The sequence below is a fragment of the Malus sylvestris genome, chromosome 15 (assembly GCF_916048215.2).
Source record: "Malus sylvestris chromosome 15, drMalSylv7.2, whole genome shotgun sequence".
NCBI classification, from domain to species: Eukaryota; Viridiplantae; Streptophyta; class Magnoliopsida; order Rosales; family Rosaceae; genus Malus; species Malus sylvestris.
The window spans coordinates 40,495,273-40,518,004 of record NC_062274.1 but is presented as its reverse complement, the minus strand read 5'-3'; the positions used below and the strand labels follow the sequence as shown (position 1 = coordinate 40,518,004).

The 22,732-nt window shown below is 36.9% G+C and overlaps 2 protein-coding genes and 1 long non-coding RNA gene across 4 annotated transcripts; 1 reads left to right on the top strand and 2 right to left on the bottom strand.

The window, feature by feature from the left end:
- The first annotated feature begins 7,274 nt into the window (after positions 1–7,274).
- LOC126603513 (two-component response regulator ORR9-like) lies at positions 7,275–10,082 on the top strand. 2 transcript variants are annotated; one of them, XM_050270390.1, is made up of 6 exons: positions 7,275–7,413; positions 7,671–7,858; positions 8,253–8,371; positions 8,960–9,040; positions 9,311–9,378; positions 9,611–10,082. In XM_050270390.1, exons 1-6 carry the CDS (start codon positions 7,346–7,348, stop codon positions 9,936–9,938), a joined length of 852 nt encoding a protein of 283 aa, XP_050126347.1. In that variant the 5' UTR covers positions 7,275–7,345; the 3' UTR covers positions 9,939–10,082. The 2 variants fall into 2 exon arrangements, with proteins under 2 accessions (XP_050126347.1, XP_050126348.1); XM_050270391.1 differs by lacking the exon at positions 7,275–7,413 and adding an exon at positions 7,435–7,538.
- A 1,335-nt stretch (positions 10,083–11,417) lies between these two features.
- On the bottom strand, positions 11,418–15,512 carry LOC126603512 (protein disulfide-isomerase). The gene is made up of 11 exons (XM_050270388.1): positions 15,190–15,512; positions 14,677–14,707; positions 14,279–14,566; positions 13,998–14,186; positions 13,775–13,900; positions 13,297–13,434; positions 13,065–13,184; positions 12,854–12,968; positions 12,212–12,324; positions 11,888–12,098; positions 11,418–11,751 (listed from the first exon to the last, which is right to left on the bottom strand). Exons 1-10 carry the CDS (start codon positions 15,363–15,365, stop codon positions 11,892–11,894), a joined length of 1,503 nt encoding a protein of 500 aa, XP_050126345.1. The 5' UTR covers positions 15,366–15,512; the 3' UTR covers positions 11,418–11,751; positions 11,888–11,891.
- A 2,879-nt stretch (positions 15,513–18,391) lies between these two features.
- Positions 18,392–19,350, bottom strand: LOC126601175 (uncharacterized). The gene is made up of 3 exons (XR_007615697.1): positions 19,259–19,350; positions 18,864–19,021; positions 18,392–18,630 (listed from the first exon to the last, which is right to left on the bottom strand). It is a non-coding gene; the product is annotated as an uncharacterized LOC126601175 (long non-coding RNA).
- Positions 19,351–22,732: the final 3,382 nt, after the last annotated feature.

Below are 22,732 nucleotides of genomic sequence, written 5' to 3'. Positions count from 1 at the left end.
GTTAGTTATTGACAGGTGCCTTTGTGGGGCCTTAGGTGTAAGCCTTGAGGCTTCCCATAAATAACTAACTTAGTACTCAAACACATAAGGTTCCTTTTGTTGGTTATATGGGTCTTATAACCATTATACTTCTGATTACCTGAGCTCAAAGAGCGGAATGAATCCAAATAAGTGCCTTTGTGGGGCCTTGAATAGGCCTTAAGGCTTCCCATCAGAACCCCTTCTGTACTCAATGTTCTTGCCCGAGAAATAGGATGAATCCAAATAGGTGCCTTTGTGGGGCCTTGAATAGGCCTTGAGGCTTCCCATCATAATTGATCCCGTACTCGAACGTTATATGGTCATCATAATATAACAGAAATAAAACTACGTGGCAGGTCGATGCGTCCCAAGTAACTTCGGACTTCTTGTTTATCAAAGCTTGTCATGGATGGGTTAAGTCCACATCAAGTTCTTTTTTATGCCTTGAGGCCAAGGACTTTTTAGGGTGATCAAATCTTATATGTCCGAGGGCTTAGAACTTAGATCTGGCTTGAACTGTGAAGACATATTTAAATCGGATTCAAGCGCTGAAAGAGTTTTTTAATAGCCATATTACTAGAAATAACTTGGATACAACTTGAAGTATACAACATATTGCTAGGCTAATGAATGAAAAGACAAAAAACAAAGAAGGTCAGGCAAGGCGGATCGTCTTGCAACTTCCTATCTTTGTGGGTTAACAAAAGGTTTGAAAATTTAGAAAAGGGGTTGGGAGGTGAGTTTGTAGAAAGAAAATCGATACTACAGCAGGCGTTGAATAGGGTAGCAGAGCTATTACAAAGGGTTTGTCCCGAAAGGGATGAAGGCTTGGGCTGACTACAGCTTCGTTTTGAAGGCAAATCTGGTTTTAAGCAAAGTTTGTGCTTTTGTTTGTTTGTTTGAGTGTCCTTGATTCTGACTTCTCTTTCTCCTTTTATAGCCACCTTGGCTTGGCCTCCTGTAGCAATAATCTTGCCCGAATGCAGTTTGAAGGATAGTGACTCATCAACTATTTACTTGTACTGCCATCATAAAGTACTTTTGGGCTGATTAGCTGGCTGGTCTATACCACTTGCTCTTGGGTAGGTGAGCAAGTGGTGCAAATGATCTGCACCTAGTCGGGAAAGGCCCCTTCTGCTTTCTAGGTCTAGGCTGAGCTTCGGGCTTTTCCTTTTCTTTTTGGGCCAACTCCTTTCTAAGCCCAAAGTTTAAGTTTCAACCCAAACAGAGGCCACTAAGAACAAGATAAGATATAGAAGTTGATTTCATTTGTCTCCAGAATTCTTATTTCTTATAGAGTACGTTGTGGCCACGACACTCCATATTCAACGTGGCTTTTAATTTGCTACATCTTCTTCTTTTTATGGGAGACTTTGAAACAACGTGATTTATGCTTTACAGGAAATACTTAATGTTTGCACAACAGAAGTGAATGCTGCATGCATGTTTTCTTGGGTTGGAAAAGAAGATGAGGAAGGATGATTCGAAGCTTTGAATGGAGAAGGAAGATAAGGGCAGCGTGAATCTGATTGAGAGAAAGAGAATAAGAAGAAGAAGAAGAACGACGGCAACGAGAACCCAGACCAGGCTAGATTCATGAGAGAGGGGCGGAGATAGCGAGCATATTTTTCCTACCCAACTAATAATACATAAGTTTTGGGGTGTAGAAGTTATACAACGTGAGCCATAAAAAACAAGTGGGTCAGCTTAATAATTTGGGTACTATTTAGTATATAACTGCACCAAACAATTGCATTCATATTAGATATTCTATCCAATCCATATATAACGTATTAAACGAGGCCTAAATATTGGGTTGGACCATTTAACTCAAAAGAAAACACACATTTTCAGCACAATGGCCTATTACATTATAATAGCTCTTGGACCAAAATCATTTTTCGGAGGCCCCTGATTTTCTGGGGCCTGTGCATGCGCACACCTCGCACTGTCCATGGTCGGCATTGCTCATGTCAAACTATACGGCAAAACAGAGTCGATAACTTCAACAAATATATACATGGGAGTTCGAACAGAGATTGGGAGCTCCACCTTTGTGCTCACTTGCCAATAGCCGGAGTTTTGACGTATGCATGCTATAGAAGTTAGAACTGTGTATTCTAGCATGCTATAGAAGTTAGAACTGTGTATTCTAGCATGCAGAGAAGTGCATCCGTGCACGAGAATTTTTATTGAGAAGTGCAAGTGGGACCCACGTCATGACAAACGTAGGATCATAAGATCATGCGCGAAGTGTTACGGGATCATATCAGATCATGCGTAAGTTGGTAAAAGCATACATGCTTTGTCTAAAGAGAAGTTTCAAAATCTGATTTGAAATAAAGTCACTCTTCCACACGAACATTCATGCAATTGCAAGCTGTTTTTTCTTCTCTTGACCATGTTTCCGACATGGCTCAAGGATTTTCTAACTAGTGGCGGATCCAAAAAAATATTTGAAAGGTCATTAAAAGTTCATAAACATTTATTAGAAATATAATAACTTTAAAAATTAAACCATAATTGTATTGTTCATAATTTATAGAATAAAGAACAATACAAGTTATAATTGTTCACGGCACGTTTTTATATTTTCAAAACGCTGCATTATAACTTCATTATCAATTAAAGAAAAAACATTGCTCTTAGTATAAACAATCATGTTGTCACTCAACTATTGATCTCCCATTCGGTTACACAATAAGTTTTTCACAATATTCATATTAGAAAAGGCTCTCTCCACTAAAACAGTAGCAACCGGTAGAATCAAAGCCAATGTAATTAGCAAATACACATAATTCTATACTTTGTTCTTCCCCGTTTCCACTCTCCACCATTTTTTTTGCAAGACTATCAATTCCTTTCAATGAGAAGATTCACTACTTGAACGCATATCAAAAATATAATGGCCAAGTTAATGTTTTTAATAAAATAAAAAGAACATTAACTCCTCTTTGAGGCATTTTACCAAGTTGTTGGAGGACATGTATATGAAGGACAACTCCAACCTTCAAAAGGTCAGCACCATGTCATTCATGGAGATTCACCGAAGTTCGGGAGGTCACATGACCCCCTTTGCCCCTCAATGGATCCGTGAGTACGTTTGTAACACTTCGTAATTAGGCCAAGTTTTATTTTACATATTGTGTGTATATGATCATTAACAGTTTAATAACATAACATGTTAAACTTTTTTAAGTTTGATTCGAATTTAATTTTTCTTTGTTTTCCTTTCCATTGCGATCATCTTAGATTGGCACATTCATTTTATTCAATTGTAATATGTTACATACATTTGGTATCATCCATTACTGCAATATTATGTCCTATAGATATCACTTAATTTTCATACATAAATATAACAGTCTTAGCTTGTGTTCTATTTTATTTGTTTGTTTGACTAAGAACCCAAGGGTAGTCCAAGTGAAAGTTGTAAAACTATAATGCTGCCTTGCATATATGTGTGTGTGTGTGTGTGATGGAAGCCTTTAAGGGAAGAAATTTTCATTTTTTTTTATAAAAATGGTGAATAGTTGTGGGGTTCAAATCACATCAAACTTCAACGATCCAATCATCTTTTTTTTCAAGTTGCACCCATAGATCATTTTTGCAAAATATTAGCCAAACTGAAAATAATTAAGGTGTCTAATTGAGTTTAAAGAAATTGATTATCACTTTGTTTTCTAAGATTGAAATTTCATAGTGATAATTAAGTAAGCAAATGGTTTCAAATTGAATTAAACTTTTGCAATAATGATCTATGAATCGAGACTAACGAAATAGATAATTTAAATCATTGAAATTCGACATATAGTGGGCACTATACCTAATCCTTATTTTTATCCAAAAAATAAAGATTTATTTGAATAAAGAGCCTGCGTATGTGGGTCCATCACTCCATATTCCTATAGGAAATATCTTTACTTTGAATACAAAAGTGAACATATTTTTGTGTCCTTTGAAGCAAGATCGAGTGAAAATCTCACATGATTTCTGATGAAGGAAAATACTGGAAAGATGGTCAATAACATAGCATCCTCTTAGTCAAAGCAAGTAAAAGACACTTTAAGAACAGTATATATATGGACACAATCAAATTTTAGGACGACGAATTTCTAAGTTGAAAGACAGAAAAAGATGGCCAACAAACACGCTTTGCTTTTTTATAAAGAAGATAGTGGGATTTAGGATTTCTAGTTTTCTAACATGTATACATATACATAGGGCTGCATTTAACTGTTTTTGACAATGGTATCTTTGGCACAAAAGAACGTGACCAAAAGTTGATGATTAGGGTATTTGTGACAGAAAAAATTTGGCTAATACACTAATCGTGACCTTTTTTATGGATATTTATGAGATTGACCCACACATGCCAGTTAGACGTTCATGCAAATAAGCATTGGAAATTGAATAGTTCTTGGCATTACTATTGAAATTAGAGCGATTAATGCAAAACAAATTGTCAACAGCGAACATGTGCTCGTGGCATTTTAATTATATGAAATCTTATGTTGTGAATAGATAGAACACAAACGTAGTACTACAAGTTAGAGGTTTTCATGCCCAACAAACCATGCTCGCTGCTTTGGTTTCTTCTTTGGTGATGAGTTGTCTAGCTGCAAACATCAATAATCAAGAGTGCCTTGTGGATATCTAGCTTAAATATGTAGTGCATGTCGTGTTTCACTTTCGTCGTTTAGTTTTATATTTTTTCAATTTTATATTTTTCAAATTACGTTACCAATCTATTTGAAGGCTGAAATTTTTTGATAAAATGACGTGAGCAATGTATTTCACTTTGATCGTCTAACGTTCAATTGTTAAATTATATGCTACTCCAATTGCATCATCACTCACCAATCTCAGTTTATCCTTCCTCAACACTTCCATTAATCTGCAAATTAATTTGAGGTATAATTATCAATGCATATGTACTAAATTAGCCAAAATCTAAGAAAAAATGGATACGTAATTAAATCTTATGGGATATATAAACAAGATACGTTACAATATTCATCAGAAAAAATTCAATCAATAATAAAAAATATGTTTACAAAACATAAAAAAATAAACAGTTAAACAACCAAAAGGGAAAATTTAAAGTGGAGCAAAGCCACACAATTAAAACGAAAAACGTTCTCACTAACAACTACAAAACACGCATCACCAAATTTAAGCATAACATATAATTGTATCATACAACCTAAAAATTTCAACCTATAATCCTAAATAATAACTGTCACCATGAATCAAGCATGCAATGTCATACAGTCACATATATATATATATATAGAGAGAGAGAGAGAGAGAGAGAGAGAGAGAGAGAGAGAGAGATGAAAAACGAGCAAAAAGTTTAAAAATTTAGGGGTTCAGTTCAGACAGCCTCCAACAATTGACAAATTTGTAAATTAAAACTGAAATCTTCAACGATCCAACTGCGCATAAAAACATGTCTTTCCAGCCATGGTAGCTCAAGCGATTAATTCAGTGCCTGTATGAAACGTACGACAAGGGGTAGCACATGGTGAGACCAAAGACTAACCCTTGGAATTGGCAGACCAGGTTTGGGGAGGTGGGGCCCACACTCAAGCGTGAAAAAGTTTAAAAATCTTGAGCAATAAAGATAAATTAAACTTTCTGCTTTGGACACCCTCGATGGAAACAGATTCGAAATTTGGAAGATATTACAACACAAGGGAAAATTGGACCCCACAAAGATTATATTTTCAGGCCCACATAAGATCTCCCAAAATTTTCTCTATGGGCCCCACCCACCCATAAAAGCCTTTTTCCTGGCAGGCTGGCCCCCACCCTCAGCCCTCTTCTCTAGTGTATTGCGCAAGCTTTCATTATTCCAGTCCCATTTTCATGCCTCTGTAGCTACATAGGCTTGATTTATATGTTATCTTTGTTTCCTCGGTTCGGATGGTAGGCTGCAACTCATCTACTTAAAGTCGAAATCACCAGTAATCGTCGATCAGCTATATAACGGAGAATTCGTTCTCATTACGGGAGTTTATATTGCTTTACAACTCGTAATCGGATTGTTTTATTTTTAATTATTTATGCAATTCGAATTATGTTATGTGCGAAATATTTGACTAGAGAATCTGACTTTTTATGTTTTTCTTTAATTACAAATTTCTCACAAAGGACTTGTAATAAATGGTGAAGAACATTTACTCCAACTTCAAGATTTTGTCTTCAAATTAACCTCTCCTTGCATATCGTTTTCTTAAACTTAATGAGGTTAGAAATGTAACCAACACTTGGTATATATCTCATGAATTTAATAATTGACCAAGAACTTGCAAGTGGTCCTTTATAAGCGTACAGCATACTATTAATTGATTCATTTACTAAAATTGCAAATTAAGTTGTACAAATTAATAAAGTAATTAACTGCGTTTAGGGTTAGGGTTTGCAATAACTCTGTTATGTGGTTGAATATCTCTATCCCCGATCTGTTTTAGTATTATGTGGTCCCTTAATCCTTACATACGCATAATTTCATAGTAAGGTCAGATTTTGTGCAATCTCTTTTGCCCTTAAACTTGAGTCTCAAGTATAGTGCCACATCAAACTGATCCGATTTGAGGATCCAGATCTTCTCCCATGATCCTACCAAATTATTTGGCAGACTAAATGTACATAAACTGCAGGAAAAGAGATTCAAACTCGAATAAAACCGATGGATCACACTACTTTAGCCAACTTCATTAAATATAAATGTGTTTCGTGAATCACATCCTATTTTTCCTACGCAAATAACTAGGCATGCATGCAGGAAGGATGACAACTGATAAGTAACTTACCAACTGTTAGTTGAAAACAAAACCCTTTCCACAATTTGTTAGCAACCTCGACGTTACGAGAGATACTTTATTTATAATTAAAGAAGAAAAAATATATGAGTATGAGTGAATACATGGCCCAATTACATTTACCATAAAAAAAAATCCTGAATAATATCAAAAGACTCAGCACACGACTTCTCAAACCGTTGCAAATACTTCTCAAGATTTATAATTAGAAAGAAGAAAGAAAAGAGAAAAGCCAAATATAGCAACTTAGCAAGCAAAGCTAACCACATTTGTCTTAAGTCCCTAATTCAATCCAATTTTCACCCAAAATCAACTCCTTTTCATCATTATCTTGACCAAATGGGAAAAAGGATCTCCGGATTTCCCTTGGCAATCAAACAAAATCTCAACAAAGAAAATAAAGAAGATGTTAGGGAGAGAAATATGAGTGGTTGTACCAACGCGGTGTAGAGAATCTAGTGAGAGATCACAACAAGAGTAGTACACATGCATGACACATGATACAATATCAACGACATCTCTCTCTCTCTCTCTCTCTCTCTCTCTCACTATCTTGCAAAAACAGGTTTGGTTGCTCATTCTTTTCTCATCTAGTATATAAACCCATGCACCTAATTGCTTAGAACACCTTGCACCTGTGGAATAATCACACACGACCTCACACTCATCCATTCATTCATTTCCCCTAAGGCACGCCTATCTCTCTCTCTCTCTCTCTCTCTCTCTCTCTCTCTCTCTCTCTAAAATATAAAAGGTGCATATTGACATTGGTAAAAAGAATATACAGCAGCAGCAGCTCACAGAGATTTCTGTGTTCATCAGGCACTTGAAAAGGGTAAATTTTGAGTCATCCGTTAGTTTAACAATGGAGGTGGTAGTGAAGTCAGATGTTGCAGACTTCAAACAACAGCAGCAGCAACCACAACAACATTTCCATGTATTGGCAGTGGATGATAGCATTTTGGACAGGAAGCTTTTGGAGAGGCTCCTCAGAGGCTCTTCTTATGAAGGTAAACCACTCCTATACTCGTTAATTAATTAATACAGACCTGAGCGTAGCTAATTTGATTAGAGCAATATATCCTCTCTCTACCCCAAGTTCGACTTCCCCTTTCGTAATTTAGATGAATTCAGTGCATTTGTATAAAAATTATTTAATTAATTGATTAATGACCTTCCTCTCCACACTCACATATTTTTGGGTTCTTAATTTTCATCTTCATATCATTTTAAATATAATCAAAACTAAACAGATAGATAGGTCTCTAATTTTAAATATAGAGCCCATTTGTTTTTTGGTTTCTTGGATGAACATGCATCTAATTATTTGCCAGCTTGCTTTCTGGTAGTCTTACATTTTTAATCATCTGTGTTTTCATCTGTATATATTTTCTGTGGTAGCAGTGACTTGTGTGGACTCTGGGGATGAAGCACTAAAATATCTGGGTTTGCATGATGACCTAAACCAAAGTAGTACAACTTCCTCCTCATCCACTTCCCGTCAGTCATCAGATGTACTGGAGGTGAGATTTCATGATTATCCTTCTACACATAGCAAAAATATATTATTACATTGTCCAGAATTTATCCAAGTTGCAACTTAGAGTGGAATATCATGTATAGGAATATAATCATATATCAATCTCTAGTGTATAATTATTGTCTTTAACTTGATAATTACCATCTGCACAATCCGTCAGGTGTGAGGTTTTATCACAAAAGATCTTAGTGTTAGTTAGAGTGGGGTTACAATGTTTAAATTCTTTTTTTCTCATAAATACAGTCGATATGAGATATTTCAACAGTTAGACTGAATTTTGTGCATTAGGGCCTTTGAAATTAAGGCCAAGTGGTAAGACATAGCAGTAGAGAAATGAATTAAAATTAGGTTAGGTCAAAAGTTTGATTTTGTTTAAACTGCACACAATATTGAAGAAGAGTTTACTAGTTCCAAAATATAACAGACAGATAGATACAATGTTGATTTTAGGTTTTAGAATTAAAGCTTAACATGTTCTTACGTTGATGAAGGTTTTAGTACTGATTTTTTAGGTTATTATCTATGTGGAAAATATGGTTATTAATTAATTTCTCAATTGAATGGAATGCAGGGAGCAAAAGTCATCAACTTGATCATGACAGACTTCTGTATGCCCGGAATGAGCGGCTATGATTTGCTGAAACGCGTCAAGGTCTTCCACCATTGCCGACTTAATTACCATACATATACTTTCTTCTACTGTTTTGAATTTTTATTGAAAAGAAACTACTTGCACATACTCAAGATCGAATAGAAAAGTTTTGAAGAGTAATACAATGTGACCTGATCTTAGCCGTCCAAGCTTTGTGATTCTAATAAATATAAATAGCATTCTAAATTAACTCCAGCGTATGTACGACTGAAGTTATCAACGTAGAATGAAATAGTCATTGTTTATTAATTAATTCCTAAATGTATGCAGGGATCTTCTTGGAAAGATGTACCAGTCGTGGTCATGTCATCAGAGAATGTTCCTTCTAGAATCAACATGTGAGCTAATTGCCTTAATTATTTACCTTTCTTTGTTTTTATGTATAGGAGCCTTTAAATGAAAGGATTTCTACTTTTTTTTAATGTAGGGATTAGTTGTGGGATCCACATCACATTGAATTTCAAAGATGTGTATATTTTTCCAGTTGGACCTCACAGATCATATACGTGGATATTATGTAATTGTTTTCTTTGGAAATAATGTGTGTGCGCATTAAATTATTAATTGCAGGTGCTTGGAAGAAGGGGCAGAGGAGTTTCTGTTGAAGCCACTCCAGTTTTCAGATTTGAAGAAGCTTCAGCCTTACCTGCTCAAATCCCTCCGTCACTATTCTTCTATCGACAGTATTGACAACAGCGACGACAACAATGTCTCAGTGAAGGGGGAAGTTGGTGGTGGTGAGAATGACCAAACTGACCAAACCAAAAGCACTACCGAGATTAATCATGCCAGGGGTAATACCGTCAACAATAATATTGTTGGTATGAGCAGGAGGAAGGCCCAAACAATACCAGAGAGATCAAGGCCCACGATGAAGGGACTAGCTGTTCTAGTATAATTAATCGAGATTAATCAGTTCTAAGTTAATACACATTTAATTTATTACAGCGGTGAGTATGTTATACATACTGTAATCAGATTTTCCAAGGATTGAGTGTTTTATGACGCTCCCTTTTGAATATGTGGTTTGGTTTTGGCAAAATAGGGGCGTCGATTCGATTATCTCGAGTTTCAATCCCCTAAACTCTCGGAAGGGTCGTCGGAGCGTGTTTTGGTTTACGGTTTCATGTTCTATTTCACTTAAGGATGGGCAAATACTAATTGGTTATGGGTAACCGCGGTTACCCGTTCATTTAAATTAAACGGTTACGGTTATGGGTAACTGTTTAAATAAATAAACGGTTATGGGTATAACCGTTTACCCGCGAAATTTAAATAGATGGTTATGGGTATTAACCACGGTTATAAACGGGTAACCGTTTACCCATTTATTTTATATATGTAAAACTAACACAAACCATGTTCTCAATCCAATAATATTTTAGCACCCAATAAATTAGCAAGGAATTCATCGATCATTCTCTCAATAACACTACCACAGGAATGATGATTCTCATCATCAAGGAATTGGCCAAATTAATTTAAATTCCTTGTGGGTAACCGTGAAATTGACAGAAATGCTTTGACAGAAATATCTTCTAAACAATTTTTGTAACCCAATAATACTTAGCAAATATTATATTTACCTTCATTGGTAACAGTTAAAAATATCGTCTGTAAACTATTATTTCAATTATTGGAATGGTATAAGGACTTAAAAAATTAAAATATGGAAATGTATGATGAATGTACCTATAACGGTGTTTAATTGTCAAAAAAAAAATTATGACAATTTTTTTTTAATTTTCAAGTTGTTAAAAAACATGTAGACGGGTGAAAAAAGGGTAATGGTAAAAAAAAAAAGATAAATGGGTTAAAAATGATAAATAGGTAAACGGGTATTAAACGGTTACGGTTAAATGGGTATGCGGTTATGGGTATGGTTAACCGTTTATAAACGGTTATGGGTATGGGTATAACCGTTTAGGCAATTACCCAACGGGTAAACGGTTATGCGGGTATGAGCATAAACAGTTATAGATAAATTAACCGCGGTTACCCGCCCGCATAACCATTGCCCATCCCTAATTTCACTCCCTGATGGGGGTTCTTTTCACCCTTCCCTCACGGTACTACTTCACTATCGGTCACCCAGTATTTAGCCTTGCAAGGTGGTCCTTGCTGATTCACACGGGATTCCACATGTCCCATGCTACTCGGGTCAGAGCGCAAGCTAGTGATGCTTTCGGCTACTGAACTCTCGCCATCTAGGGTGCGGCAAAGTTTCGCGTCTGTAGAAATCATCTCTATAAAAAAAATTAATTAAAACTACGGTCGTTTAGCATCGGTTCTGTGTGTCTAAATAGAAAGCAACCACAAGAAGGCATGAAGCTGAATATTAACGCATACACAATTGACTGGGAGAGATGATGAAAAATTACGGTAACTGGGATTCAGAGATATATAATTAACTTGAGCATTTGTAAATTAAACTCCTTCCGAGGGTTTCTTCTACATTAATAAAACTGCACATTGTAACACTACTGCTATCGCTGAAACTAGTGTGCCGGACGACGAAAACACCTCCTGCTTTATTCAAAGGGAAGCCCAAAAATTAGGGAAAACGTAACTACTGATAGGGAAGGAGGGATATGGGAGGTACGTCAGACATTGCTTCCCTCTATGATTTACCGTTCTCAAAGTAAGAGTTTATATCTCGGCCGCCATAATATCCAACTAGTCGCCTCAATGTCTGTCTTCTCCTTGTACAACTGGTTCAGGAAAAGAACATTTTAAGACCCAAGTCCGGACTAGCAACTTCATTCAATTTTTGAAGAACATAACCATGCTGCAAGAACTTTGTCAAGCTGCGTAAACTAAATACAAAGCTATGGAACAGGCATTTACCTATTTAGAGCTCATCCTTTCCGGATTCTTGTTTCTCAGCCTCTACTTGTTTCTCAATTTTGTCCCGGTTCTTTTCAATGAAAGCAGCGATGGCTTCCTTAGTTCTATCTTCCTCATCATATGACAAGACCTTTCCACTTGCCGTCTTGAAGTACAGAGTCGGGTAGTATTTGACATCGAAGTCACTTGGTACATCATTTGAAGTGGCATCCTAAAAATGATAGCAAGAAATGAAGAACAATTAAGAAAAACTCCTTACAAACTAGAACGATCAGCATCTGTAGAAAAGGCTGATAAAGCAACTAGCAGGGTAATAAATCTTACAAATTTTGCAATAATGACATCGGAATCCTTTTCGTATGAGACTGCAACTTCATCCAAAATTGGAGCAAGCTTCTTGCAGTGTCCACACCAAGGAGCATAGAACTCCAGCAACACTGCAGAGTTAACAAAATCATATTATACAAACCAGTCCCGAGAGCAACCATGTGAAGACAACAGCAGAAAATATAAAAGTAGACGCTGAGCGGCTATGTGAATTAAATATGTACCAAGTTTAATGGTCTGGCCCAAACAACCATCTGCCTTATTCGAATTTATATGATAACAGACCCTACCATTGTATACAATAACAACAAAAAACTGAAGAGGGTGATGACAGAACGACACTTGGGATACCAGAAAGAATGTGTGGTATAATTAACTCAAAAGCAACTCGTGGAATGCATTGAACCATAGATGATCCCCCAGCATAACACTTCAATATAATAAGCAGTTTTTATGTTTTAATGTACATCGAACAATTTGCCCTTGGTCATAGAATAAGATGGTATTTGGAGAAAGTGTCTGTTCTGATCAAGGTATTGAGACTCAAAGGTCTTAAGAAAATCAAATAATTAACAGATAAGCAAAGAAATACTAGTAAGAAAAGACAATAATATAATGCGAGAGTTTCTGTTTGCGCACCATTTTTCCCGGACTTGATGTACTCCTGGATGTTCTCAGCGACTACGACCTTGACAGGCTCATTGTTTGGCTCGGGAATAGGTTCAGATTTCTTGTATGGTGATACTTTCCCATCCTGCGGTTATGTAATTTAGTCAATAAGTGTCAACAAATATAGCTTTAATCAAACTTCACTGCAATCAGCTTATAAGGAAAGAGGCAGAAGCCTCACCTTGTATTCCTTCACCCATGATGTGATGTGATCTGGCTGCAAATTTGGTTTCAAAAACTTTTGGCCATCAGGGGTCTGGATGATGATGAGAGGCACCTGGTCTTCTTTAAGTCCAAAATACTGTTCACAAAAACAAATAGAACATTTAACATGGCATAAAATATACATGATAAAACGAATCTGGGAACATGAAGACAATTGCAAAGGGTAGTCCAAATGAGAACATTCTAACCTGGAAGGCGCCTTGACTAGCCTCAAGATCTCCAATGAGAAAGCTTATGCCTTCTTTCTTATATTTCTCAGCAACTTCACGATATGTTGATTTAAAAGCATCAGAAGACTCGCCACTGAAGTTCAGAAACAACATAGCCTACCAAGTTCAAAACTGGTGCATTAGAAGACTGCATCACTTATTTTGGGAAGAGAAAGATTGAGATAGAGCATTAGGCTACAACAGAATTACAAGTGAACATGTCATGGCTTAATAGGACATACCAAAAGGAAAACAAAAACAAGCTACGATAGAGCATTGGTCTACAACAAATATTTTAAAAAAAAATACAGAAACATGTGGATAGAACTTGAGTGACATTGAAAGTGAGATCTGATAATGTAAAGAAAAAACATGATTTTTCCAACACGAATCAACAAGAAGCATCAACTTAATAATAAATAGATAAATAAATCCAAATCATGTCCATAGTATATACCTTCTCATTTGGACTGTTAAAGAATTTGACAACAAAAGGGTGATTGGTTGGGTCATTGTTGAATTCTGTAACAAGTGGCGTACTAGCTTCTTCAACAAACTTCTCTAGAGCATCCACATGAAAATCCTGCAAGCATGATCACCTTGGTCTTACATTTACTGTCCATAATACCTCAAAACAAAGCATGACAAACTGAATCTAAACAGGAGAAAGGCCAATATACCTCAGAATCAACAAAAAGTTCATCAAATGGCTTGAACAGCCTAACTACGGGTCCAGACACTGATGAATCACCACGAGGAAGGAGCTTAGCATCGAGAGTGTGACCAAATTCATAATCAGAACGCAATTTCTCAGCCAGAGCTGAGAAGTTATTATACGCCTCGCCAGAGAACTCCTTGAACACACCAACCTACAAATATACGAAATGAGTAGTTATGCCATCTGATACTCCTCAAAAGATTACATCGAGCTAGGAAACATAAACAGACATTGAACACTTACAATAACGATCTTCTTGTCGCCAACAAGAGTAGTTGTATCATCAGTTGTCTTGATTTCGGCAGAAGCTGGACCACTCTGCTGCTTCAAATATTCAACAATACCCTCGGCTTCACGAGGACCCTTGTATTCTTGGATGGTCTTCCCACCATTTCTTAGAATCTTAATTGTGGGAAATCCCTTCACCTCATAATCAGAAGCAAGTCCTTTGTTTGCCTCTTCATTGGCATCAACCTTTGCTAGAATGACTGGTGGGTCATTTTTACTCAAAATCGACGCAGCTTTTTCAAACTACCCAAACATTAAGCAAATTAAAATGTCAGAATAATCAGAAGATAATGGTTTGTTAATTGAAATGCAGAATTGGTGAGAAATAAACATTCAACAGCTTAATTTCGTACCTCGGGAGCGAGCTTCTTGCAGTGGCCACACCTATAAGAAACATAGACAGCAAAATTAACACAACAATCTATCAGAAAAGTACCAATAAAAAAAATGAAATCGAAAACTGAAAAGCATATCGGTATCTCATTTCTTCAGCACAGATAAGCACTTTCCGCATGCATGTTGCTCCGATATATTTTTCGCAATTATAATCCGAAAATTAAATAATGAAACACTAAATCGACCATTAAACCACTGCATGCAGATGCAGTAAGCTCCAAATTCACCAGCACGAACAAGAATTCACATATATAACGTCAATTTTCAACCGTGAAATCAAATCCATAACAATTCCTCATAAATCGCCTAATTAAAAAAGTCGAAAACATGAATTCGGCAAAATTTCAGATCCAATCACAAAAAGGCAAACACAAATCAAACGAAGCAAGAGAAACAACGAAGATCGATCAAATCATAATCAAAGTAAACAGAATCAACGGTGAAAACTGAGCGCGATGCGAATTGCATACCAGGGGGCGTAGAACTCGACGACGATGAAGTCGTGCTTGCTGACAGTGTCATCGAAGTTGGAGCTGTCGAGAGTGAGGACGTTCTCCTTCGATTCCGCCTCCTCGGCGCGGATCGCGGTGGCGAACACGGCGAGGAGCAGGAAGAAGCAGAGCGAAACCCTAGAAGACGACGCCATTTACGTTTAGCTTTTCTGAGAGCTGCTTTGGTCTATGGAGGTCTCTGAGAGTCACCTTCTGGGCGGAGGGGGATTATATGGGGCGTGAAGTGAGAGAGAGAGAACGTGAGATCTCGGGTTAGAGAGAGAACGAGACAAACATGGTAGTCACACGTGATAGTCTCTCGGATATTTTCCTTCTCTGTACTCACGAGTGTGGGTATAGGGAGGGTACTCGCGCTACATGCCGTCAACTTAACACGTGGAGGATACTGACTGGTTAGACATTGTCACAGGGAATGCTAATTGGAATTTGACTCGCAAAGATGGCAAGTGCATCTCCTTTTTCAACCGCATTTGGTACGGAATTAAATGGAAAAGATGAAGAAGAATTTCAAAGCCCCGATCAGTTCATCCAATAATCTTGGTGGAAGAGATCCAAAGCATAAAGATGCAGCTGAGCAGTGGCGAATCCAGAAATTTTAGAGAGGATGGGCGAAATTTAAAAAGTTTAGGGTCCTGGAAAAATGTGAACATTAATTCGAGGTCTAAGTTCAGGATTTGTAAGAAGATGATTTGAACTACCCATAATATTTATAGGAGAATTTGCACTAACCAAAATATTCAAGAGGATTTGGACTACTAAAAATAGTCGAAGTAGGGTTTGAACAACAGTATTATTTGAATAATGATTTAGCACCGTTTCTTGTTGTATCGTCCTATTACTTAACTGTATAATTAGTAAAGTTTAAAAAGATGCTAAGCTCTAGTCAGGCGGTGAACATGACTTTACACTTAGGCGAGGACCTAGGCAAATTTGAACAAATTTATTATATACCGTATAAATAATTGTCTATTTATTATACATCATATAATATCCGAAAAACATTGACACACCCTGACCCGGAATGTCCACTAGAACTCCGAATCAAGCTGTGATGGCCGACACCTGGAAGGTGACGAAGCCAAAAAGTGTGATTGTTGGAAATGTGCCCTAAAACCAATCATGTGATAATACTTTACGAACATTTCACATGTTAAACTAATCTAGTTTAATATCAAGGGCAAAGATTATTGTTTTAAGCCGTCTCATATAAATGTTATATGCTTAAACGATAAGTCCAAGGAATATGTAATTAGGAGAATGTAATTTAAACAAGTTAGATTTATGAGACCATTCTCTTTCGTATACATATCCTAAACGTTCCTGATCATAGGATTGCCAATTGGGCATTGACAGTCCGTTAAGATCAGTACGTGCTGTGTCTTCTCTCATGGAGAGTGACTGGTCTCGAGTCATTGGTGTGATTGACACCAAGACAAGTATGTAGGTGCTCAATAGTGAATGAGTCCACTGAACACGATCAACGAGGAGTTCTCATACTCATGTCACATGAGAACTCATGGTTGGGATAATGCAAAGTAGTCCTCTGACCTGAGGCATCATAGTTGTCTTGTGGTTAAGTCATTGATCTTTGACTATGTCAAAGTCACTCCATCAGAGGGTGTCCACGGCATAGTTGGGGTTAAGCCACTTAGCCATGGAGGCAAGTGAATGCGCAACAAGGGATCTCTAACCTTCAAACCGTTTGAAGGAGAATACTCTATTATATGATTAAGAATCTCTGGCTAGAGTATGAATGAGATTTAGGAAGTCATTCCAAATCACATTCAAGGTAATCATATAAGTAAATGAATCACATTGGATAGTAGACATGAATAAACTATCAAACCAAACAATGTGGTCAAGAGTATTGTATTAGAGAAAGACCGTATTGCATTGTAATCCTGAACTGAATAGGTTCTCCACCTCTTCTGATTAACTTGGGTAACCATGACATACTGCTAGGTGTCACTCATGGTTTGTGGAAGCCCTAAACGTGTATAATCACTAAAGGGAGAATTGAAAGTAAGTTTCAATTCACAATCGATTTGAAAGAGTTCTAATCGCCCACTGCCTCGCTAAAAGGAACCTAATGGATCGTACACCGTGTAAGGTAAAGATTGAAGAAACAACGGAGATGAGTAAGAATAATTAAATGGTTTAATTATTTATGGCAAGGATTAATTAATTTATTAATTAATCAAACGAATAAAGTTCGTTAAAAGACCTAGGGTTAGTTTTGGGCCTTAAGGCCCAATGGGCTTCGAACGTCAAGCCCATTGACTTAAGTTGTATGACAACTTAATGACTAAATATTCACAAAGGCCTAAACAACCCAATAACACCCTATGGCCGGCCATATTGATAATGGAGTGGGTTTTGGACTTATTACAAGTTTGCCACTCCAATGAAGGTAGGTATAAATATGACTTTATAGTTTTTTCTTCATTAGGGTTTCTTTTGGGAGAAAAGATGAGAACAAAAGCTCTCTTTGCTCTCTAAGAGGCCGGCCACCCTAGAGGAACATAGCTAGCAATCTTACTTCCTCTAGGTCACTCATTTCTTCATCAATCCTTCCTTGGTGTGGAGACTTAGAGGTTCTCAACTTTGAGAACTTGGAGAAACCAATTCTTCCATCCAAATCTATGGAGCTAAGAAGCAAGGAATGAAGGCCCTATCTCTTGGGTGATTATCCTTTGCTTATGCAAAGAGGAATCAACAAAGGTATAAATTTCTCAACTCACTTTGTTTTGAGTTGAGTCTTGGTTCACCTAACTACTAGGCTTTGAATTTTATGGGTAATGTTTTGTTTTTGAGTGCATACAAGCATGATTCCGCCTTTAATTTGTTAATTGCATGCTATAGATGTTGCTCAAAAGAACATGTTTTTCACAAAATTTCCTTCAGTGATGGTGTGGAAAATTGTGAATAAATTTAAACCTAAGAGTGCCTAAATACCAGAGTGCACTGGGGAGCGGGAATGAACCCACTTTACACGTGATGTTAGAGCATAAGCAAGTACAGAAAATTGATATAAGAATCGTACCCTCGAAATAGATTCCGATACTAAGAATCGCAGCGAGTCTTTGGTGATAATAAAACTCAACTAATAATACCTGGAAGGTGAAAACAAGACAAGGGTGAGTGATCATGTAAGTAAATTACTAATAGAAAACATATAACACATGTAATCCCTCGTTACAACACCTGTATAATTTCTAAGGAAATCATAATGTACCACAACACAGCATCTCAACAATAATATCAAATAATCATGCGATTAATATCTCATAATAGTACGCAAGTCGGAGTCACCTCTAGTGACTTATACGACATATTCATATCCCATCACATATCTCATCAATCATGGCTAGCATATAAGTCGGAGTCACCTCTAGTGACCTATACGACATATTCATATCTCATCACATATCTCATCAATCATGGCTAGCATATAAGTCGGAGTCACATGTAGTGACCTATACGACATATTCATATCTCATCACATATCTCATCAATCATGGCTAGCATATAAGTCGGAGTCACATCTAGTGACCTATACGACATATTGATATCTCATCACATATCTCATTGGTTATGACTAGCATATAATAGTCGAAGTCACCTCTAGTGACCTATACGACATATTGATATCTCATCACATATCTCATCAGTTATGGCTAGCAAGTAATAGTCGGAGTCACCTCTAGTGACCTATACAACATATTGATATCTCATCACATATCCCATCAGTTATGGCTAGCATGTAATAGTCGGAGTCACCTCTAGTGACCTATACGACAAATTGATATCTCATCACATATCGCATCGGTTATGGCTAACATATAATAGTCGGAGTCACATCTAGTGACCTATACGACATATTGATATCTCATTACATATCTCATCAGTTATGGCTAGCATGTAATAGTCGGAGTCACTTCTAATGACCTATACGACATATTGATATCTCATCACATATCTCATCGGTTATGGCTAGCATATAATAGTCGGAGTCACCTCTAGTGACCTATACGACATATTGATATCTCATCACATATCTCATCAATCATGGCTAACACCGTATACTTACTTGAATTTACGTAAACTTACCTGAACTTACCTGAATGTCCTACGTTTACCTTTGCACTTCAGAGCGCTCACAAAAACACAATTATATATATATATATATATATATATATATATATATATATATAATGCATCATATACCAATTCATATACGAATTATGAACTTATATGCATGGCATTCAAGGCATAATCTCGTTTAAACATATTTATGGAAAAATATCAAGTATATAAATATATACTGAAAACCAAAAGCTCACACACATTGCTCAATTCCTTAAACAAGGCTATGGTCTCAATTATATAATCTCATTTCTTATATGGTTGCATCTAACATCTCGTTAGACTGCCTACGTACCCTAAACAGAGATCAAGCCATTCGTAGTTCACATTAATCATTTATAGTAATACGCATATGGATAGATCATGATGAAATCTAACTCAACCATCTCATAGTATTTTATAACTTATAAATATATATATATATATATGTCATGGCATAAGTTTCTCAATTTTATTTAAAAACATTTATAGTATTATCAATCATGAAACATAAGATGAGCAAGGAAAGATCCACTCACCTGGAGTCAGTGCATCGAGGCGTCATAAACGATCGGCGCCTGTGACCAATTATCAAACCATATATCAGAATTCTCGTTGATATAATACATGACTTACATCGCATATAAGTCTATGCAATTCGGTCTAGAAGATCCACAAATCAGATCTCTAATCCGTAACTTCCAAGGATTCACATTATGCTTCTACAACAACATACTAAAGTTTCAGAACGATCCAACGGTCGGATCTCCATCAATTGCCAAAACCAAGTGACGGTTAGCATTTTATTTTACGAACTTACAAATCCAATTCGAGGAGATCCATACGTCGGATTCCCAACCTGTAAGTTCCTATATTCCTCAAATATTATGAATAATAATATATCAAAGTTTGATGACGATCCAAAGGTCAGATCGTCGATTCATATAATAGCCTATTAATGTATCTTAGAGAATTTTGGCTCTAACGATAAATCTACTTCATTCACTTCTCAAAAATGAATTCAAGACATCACGTATAGTCTAAAAATAGCATTGGCGGCCCTCAGGCCACGTGCCGCCGCACTCGCCGCCGCGGGTGGCGGTCGGCCGCCCCGGCTCGCTGGAAAATTCATCTATTTTTAAAAATTCTCAAAAATTGTAGAATTGAATATCTCAAAGAGAGGAACAACTTTCATACCTTTGGCCAAGGCCAATTTGGCCTAAAAGGGCTCCAATTTCACCAAAACCGTACGAAACCCTTGATTTTGGGTGTTTTCAATCCACCTCCAAAACAACTCCGCCGTTCCAACTATTGCTTGAGCTTTGTTCTAGGCCTCAAGAGGAAGCTATGGGTGGTGGAAATTGAAAGAAATTGCTTCAAAAATGGAAGAATTTTGAACACCCATCCACCGCACCACCGGTGCGTTTTTCTCAGTTTATAACTCCAAACTTTCCAAATTTTGGGATGTAATAGGTAAAGGAAAGGCTAAGGAGTTGAGTGGTAGAGGTGGAAGGTTGTAAAATGCTGGAAAATTGGACAAAAATCGGTTGAAATTGGCTGTGGGCACCGCCGGGTCGAAACGGGTCACGAGTTCTCCAAACCCGTTTCTCCTCTTTTCCTCCACTTCTCACCCTCTCTCCTTTCCTCCTTTCCCTGTTCCGATTGGTCAGTCTTACTGTCTCTCTTATCCCAATTCGGCCCTTCTCTCCCAGAGCTCTTCCTCTTCTCTGGTTGGGCAGTTCTGTGATAGACGCATATTTATGCGACTTAGTTAACTAGTTTTCTTGCATTTACGTTATTAGTTCTTAGTTATTTTAGTACTTTAAGCCATTTTCGTGTGTTTGTAGGTCCAAAGGGCTAAGGTAGCAAGAAAGTGCATTTTGGTGCATTTTGGAGCAGTTTTGAGCTTGGAATGGATTATATATGATATGAGCAAGATGGATGGAGGAATTTGAAGACAAAAGAGGCTAGGAACATGCTAAAAATCTGGTGAAACAAATACAAGTTGCAAGAAGGGATAAATTTCTAGAATGATTGGCCAAAACTTCACTCAAAACCATGCATACCCCATAAAATTCATCAATGCCGTGGCCTTCCCTTTGTTTTACTTCCACCAGATTTTTTAGTGATGATGCAATGCCTATCTCACTATGACATTTGAGTGGATGATGTAATGCTTAACTCACCATGACATTTGAGTGGATGATGCAATGCTTAACTCACCATGACATGTGAGTGGATGACTCAAAACCTACCCTCACCAACAATTCTCCACCTTGCCATGCCTTACCTACTTCATTCCACCAGATTTTTGCATTAAACATGTCCATCCTCTTCCTATAAATACCATGGCAGCAACCTCATTCAAATCATCCAGAAATTAACCATTCTCCAAGCCTTTCCTTGCCTCTCCTACATATCTAAACCCCTTCCCATCCATTCCTCCAAATAACCAACCCTTCAACATCATTCCAACCTTGTTGTGGCGGCAAGGAGAAGGAGAAAAGTCCTTGGACGCGCTTGCTATCCAACATGGATCGTTGGAACGTTTAGGTGCTTTCTTCCCTTTGTTTTTTTCAATGGTTAAATTTGTTTATCTTTGTTTTGTAATAATGAGGAACTAAACCCCCCTTGGCTAGGGGGGGATTCAAAACCATGTTTATGCTTGCTTTATGATTTGATTACTTCCAATTGCGTTTCTTGAATTGTGAATTCAATTTACTTATCCGTTCGTATAAAAACTAATTTGTGTATGTTGGTTGAGAGTGCACGCTTAATTTTCATGCATGAATTTGACGCTAGAATATAAGGGAGTTTCACCTAATCGTTATGAACTTATATTCACAAGTAGTGAAGGTTGCTAGTCACAATCACGTTAAGTAAATTCTTGGCATAAGTTTCATGCAAATCATAGTAACGAGTGCCTCGTCAATGCTTATGTTTTTCATAGAACTTAATGATTCTTGCTTGTATCTCTATTATGCAATTCATGTAGGGAACTTGTAGGGAATGTTTTGGGTTGTCGTATGCAATCATCCAATCTAATAACTTGTTGAAAAACTGAGAGTTAATTAGTGCAATTCACGGTTAATTTGGGGCGTTGAGTATTCATAACTTATCGAAGAGCAATTGGAAATCATTTTGTAGGCAAGCAAGACATGTGTGGAGAAGAACCCCTTAGCTAGCCTTCCATTATCCATTCAACCCAAATTTGTTTAAAATCTATTTAAGTTTTTAGTTTATTCGTTTTTACTTTCAACTTCACCAAACTCAAATCCCCCTTTTACTTTCTTGTTTTTAAAATCTTTTGTTTACATTTTTAACTTTGTTTCTTTTTGTTTTTGAGTCAGTATAGAGGTTTTAGCAAGCCCTCCTA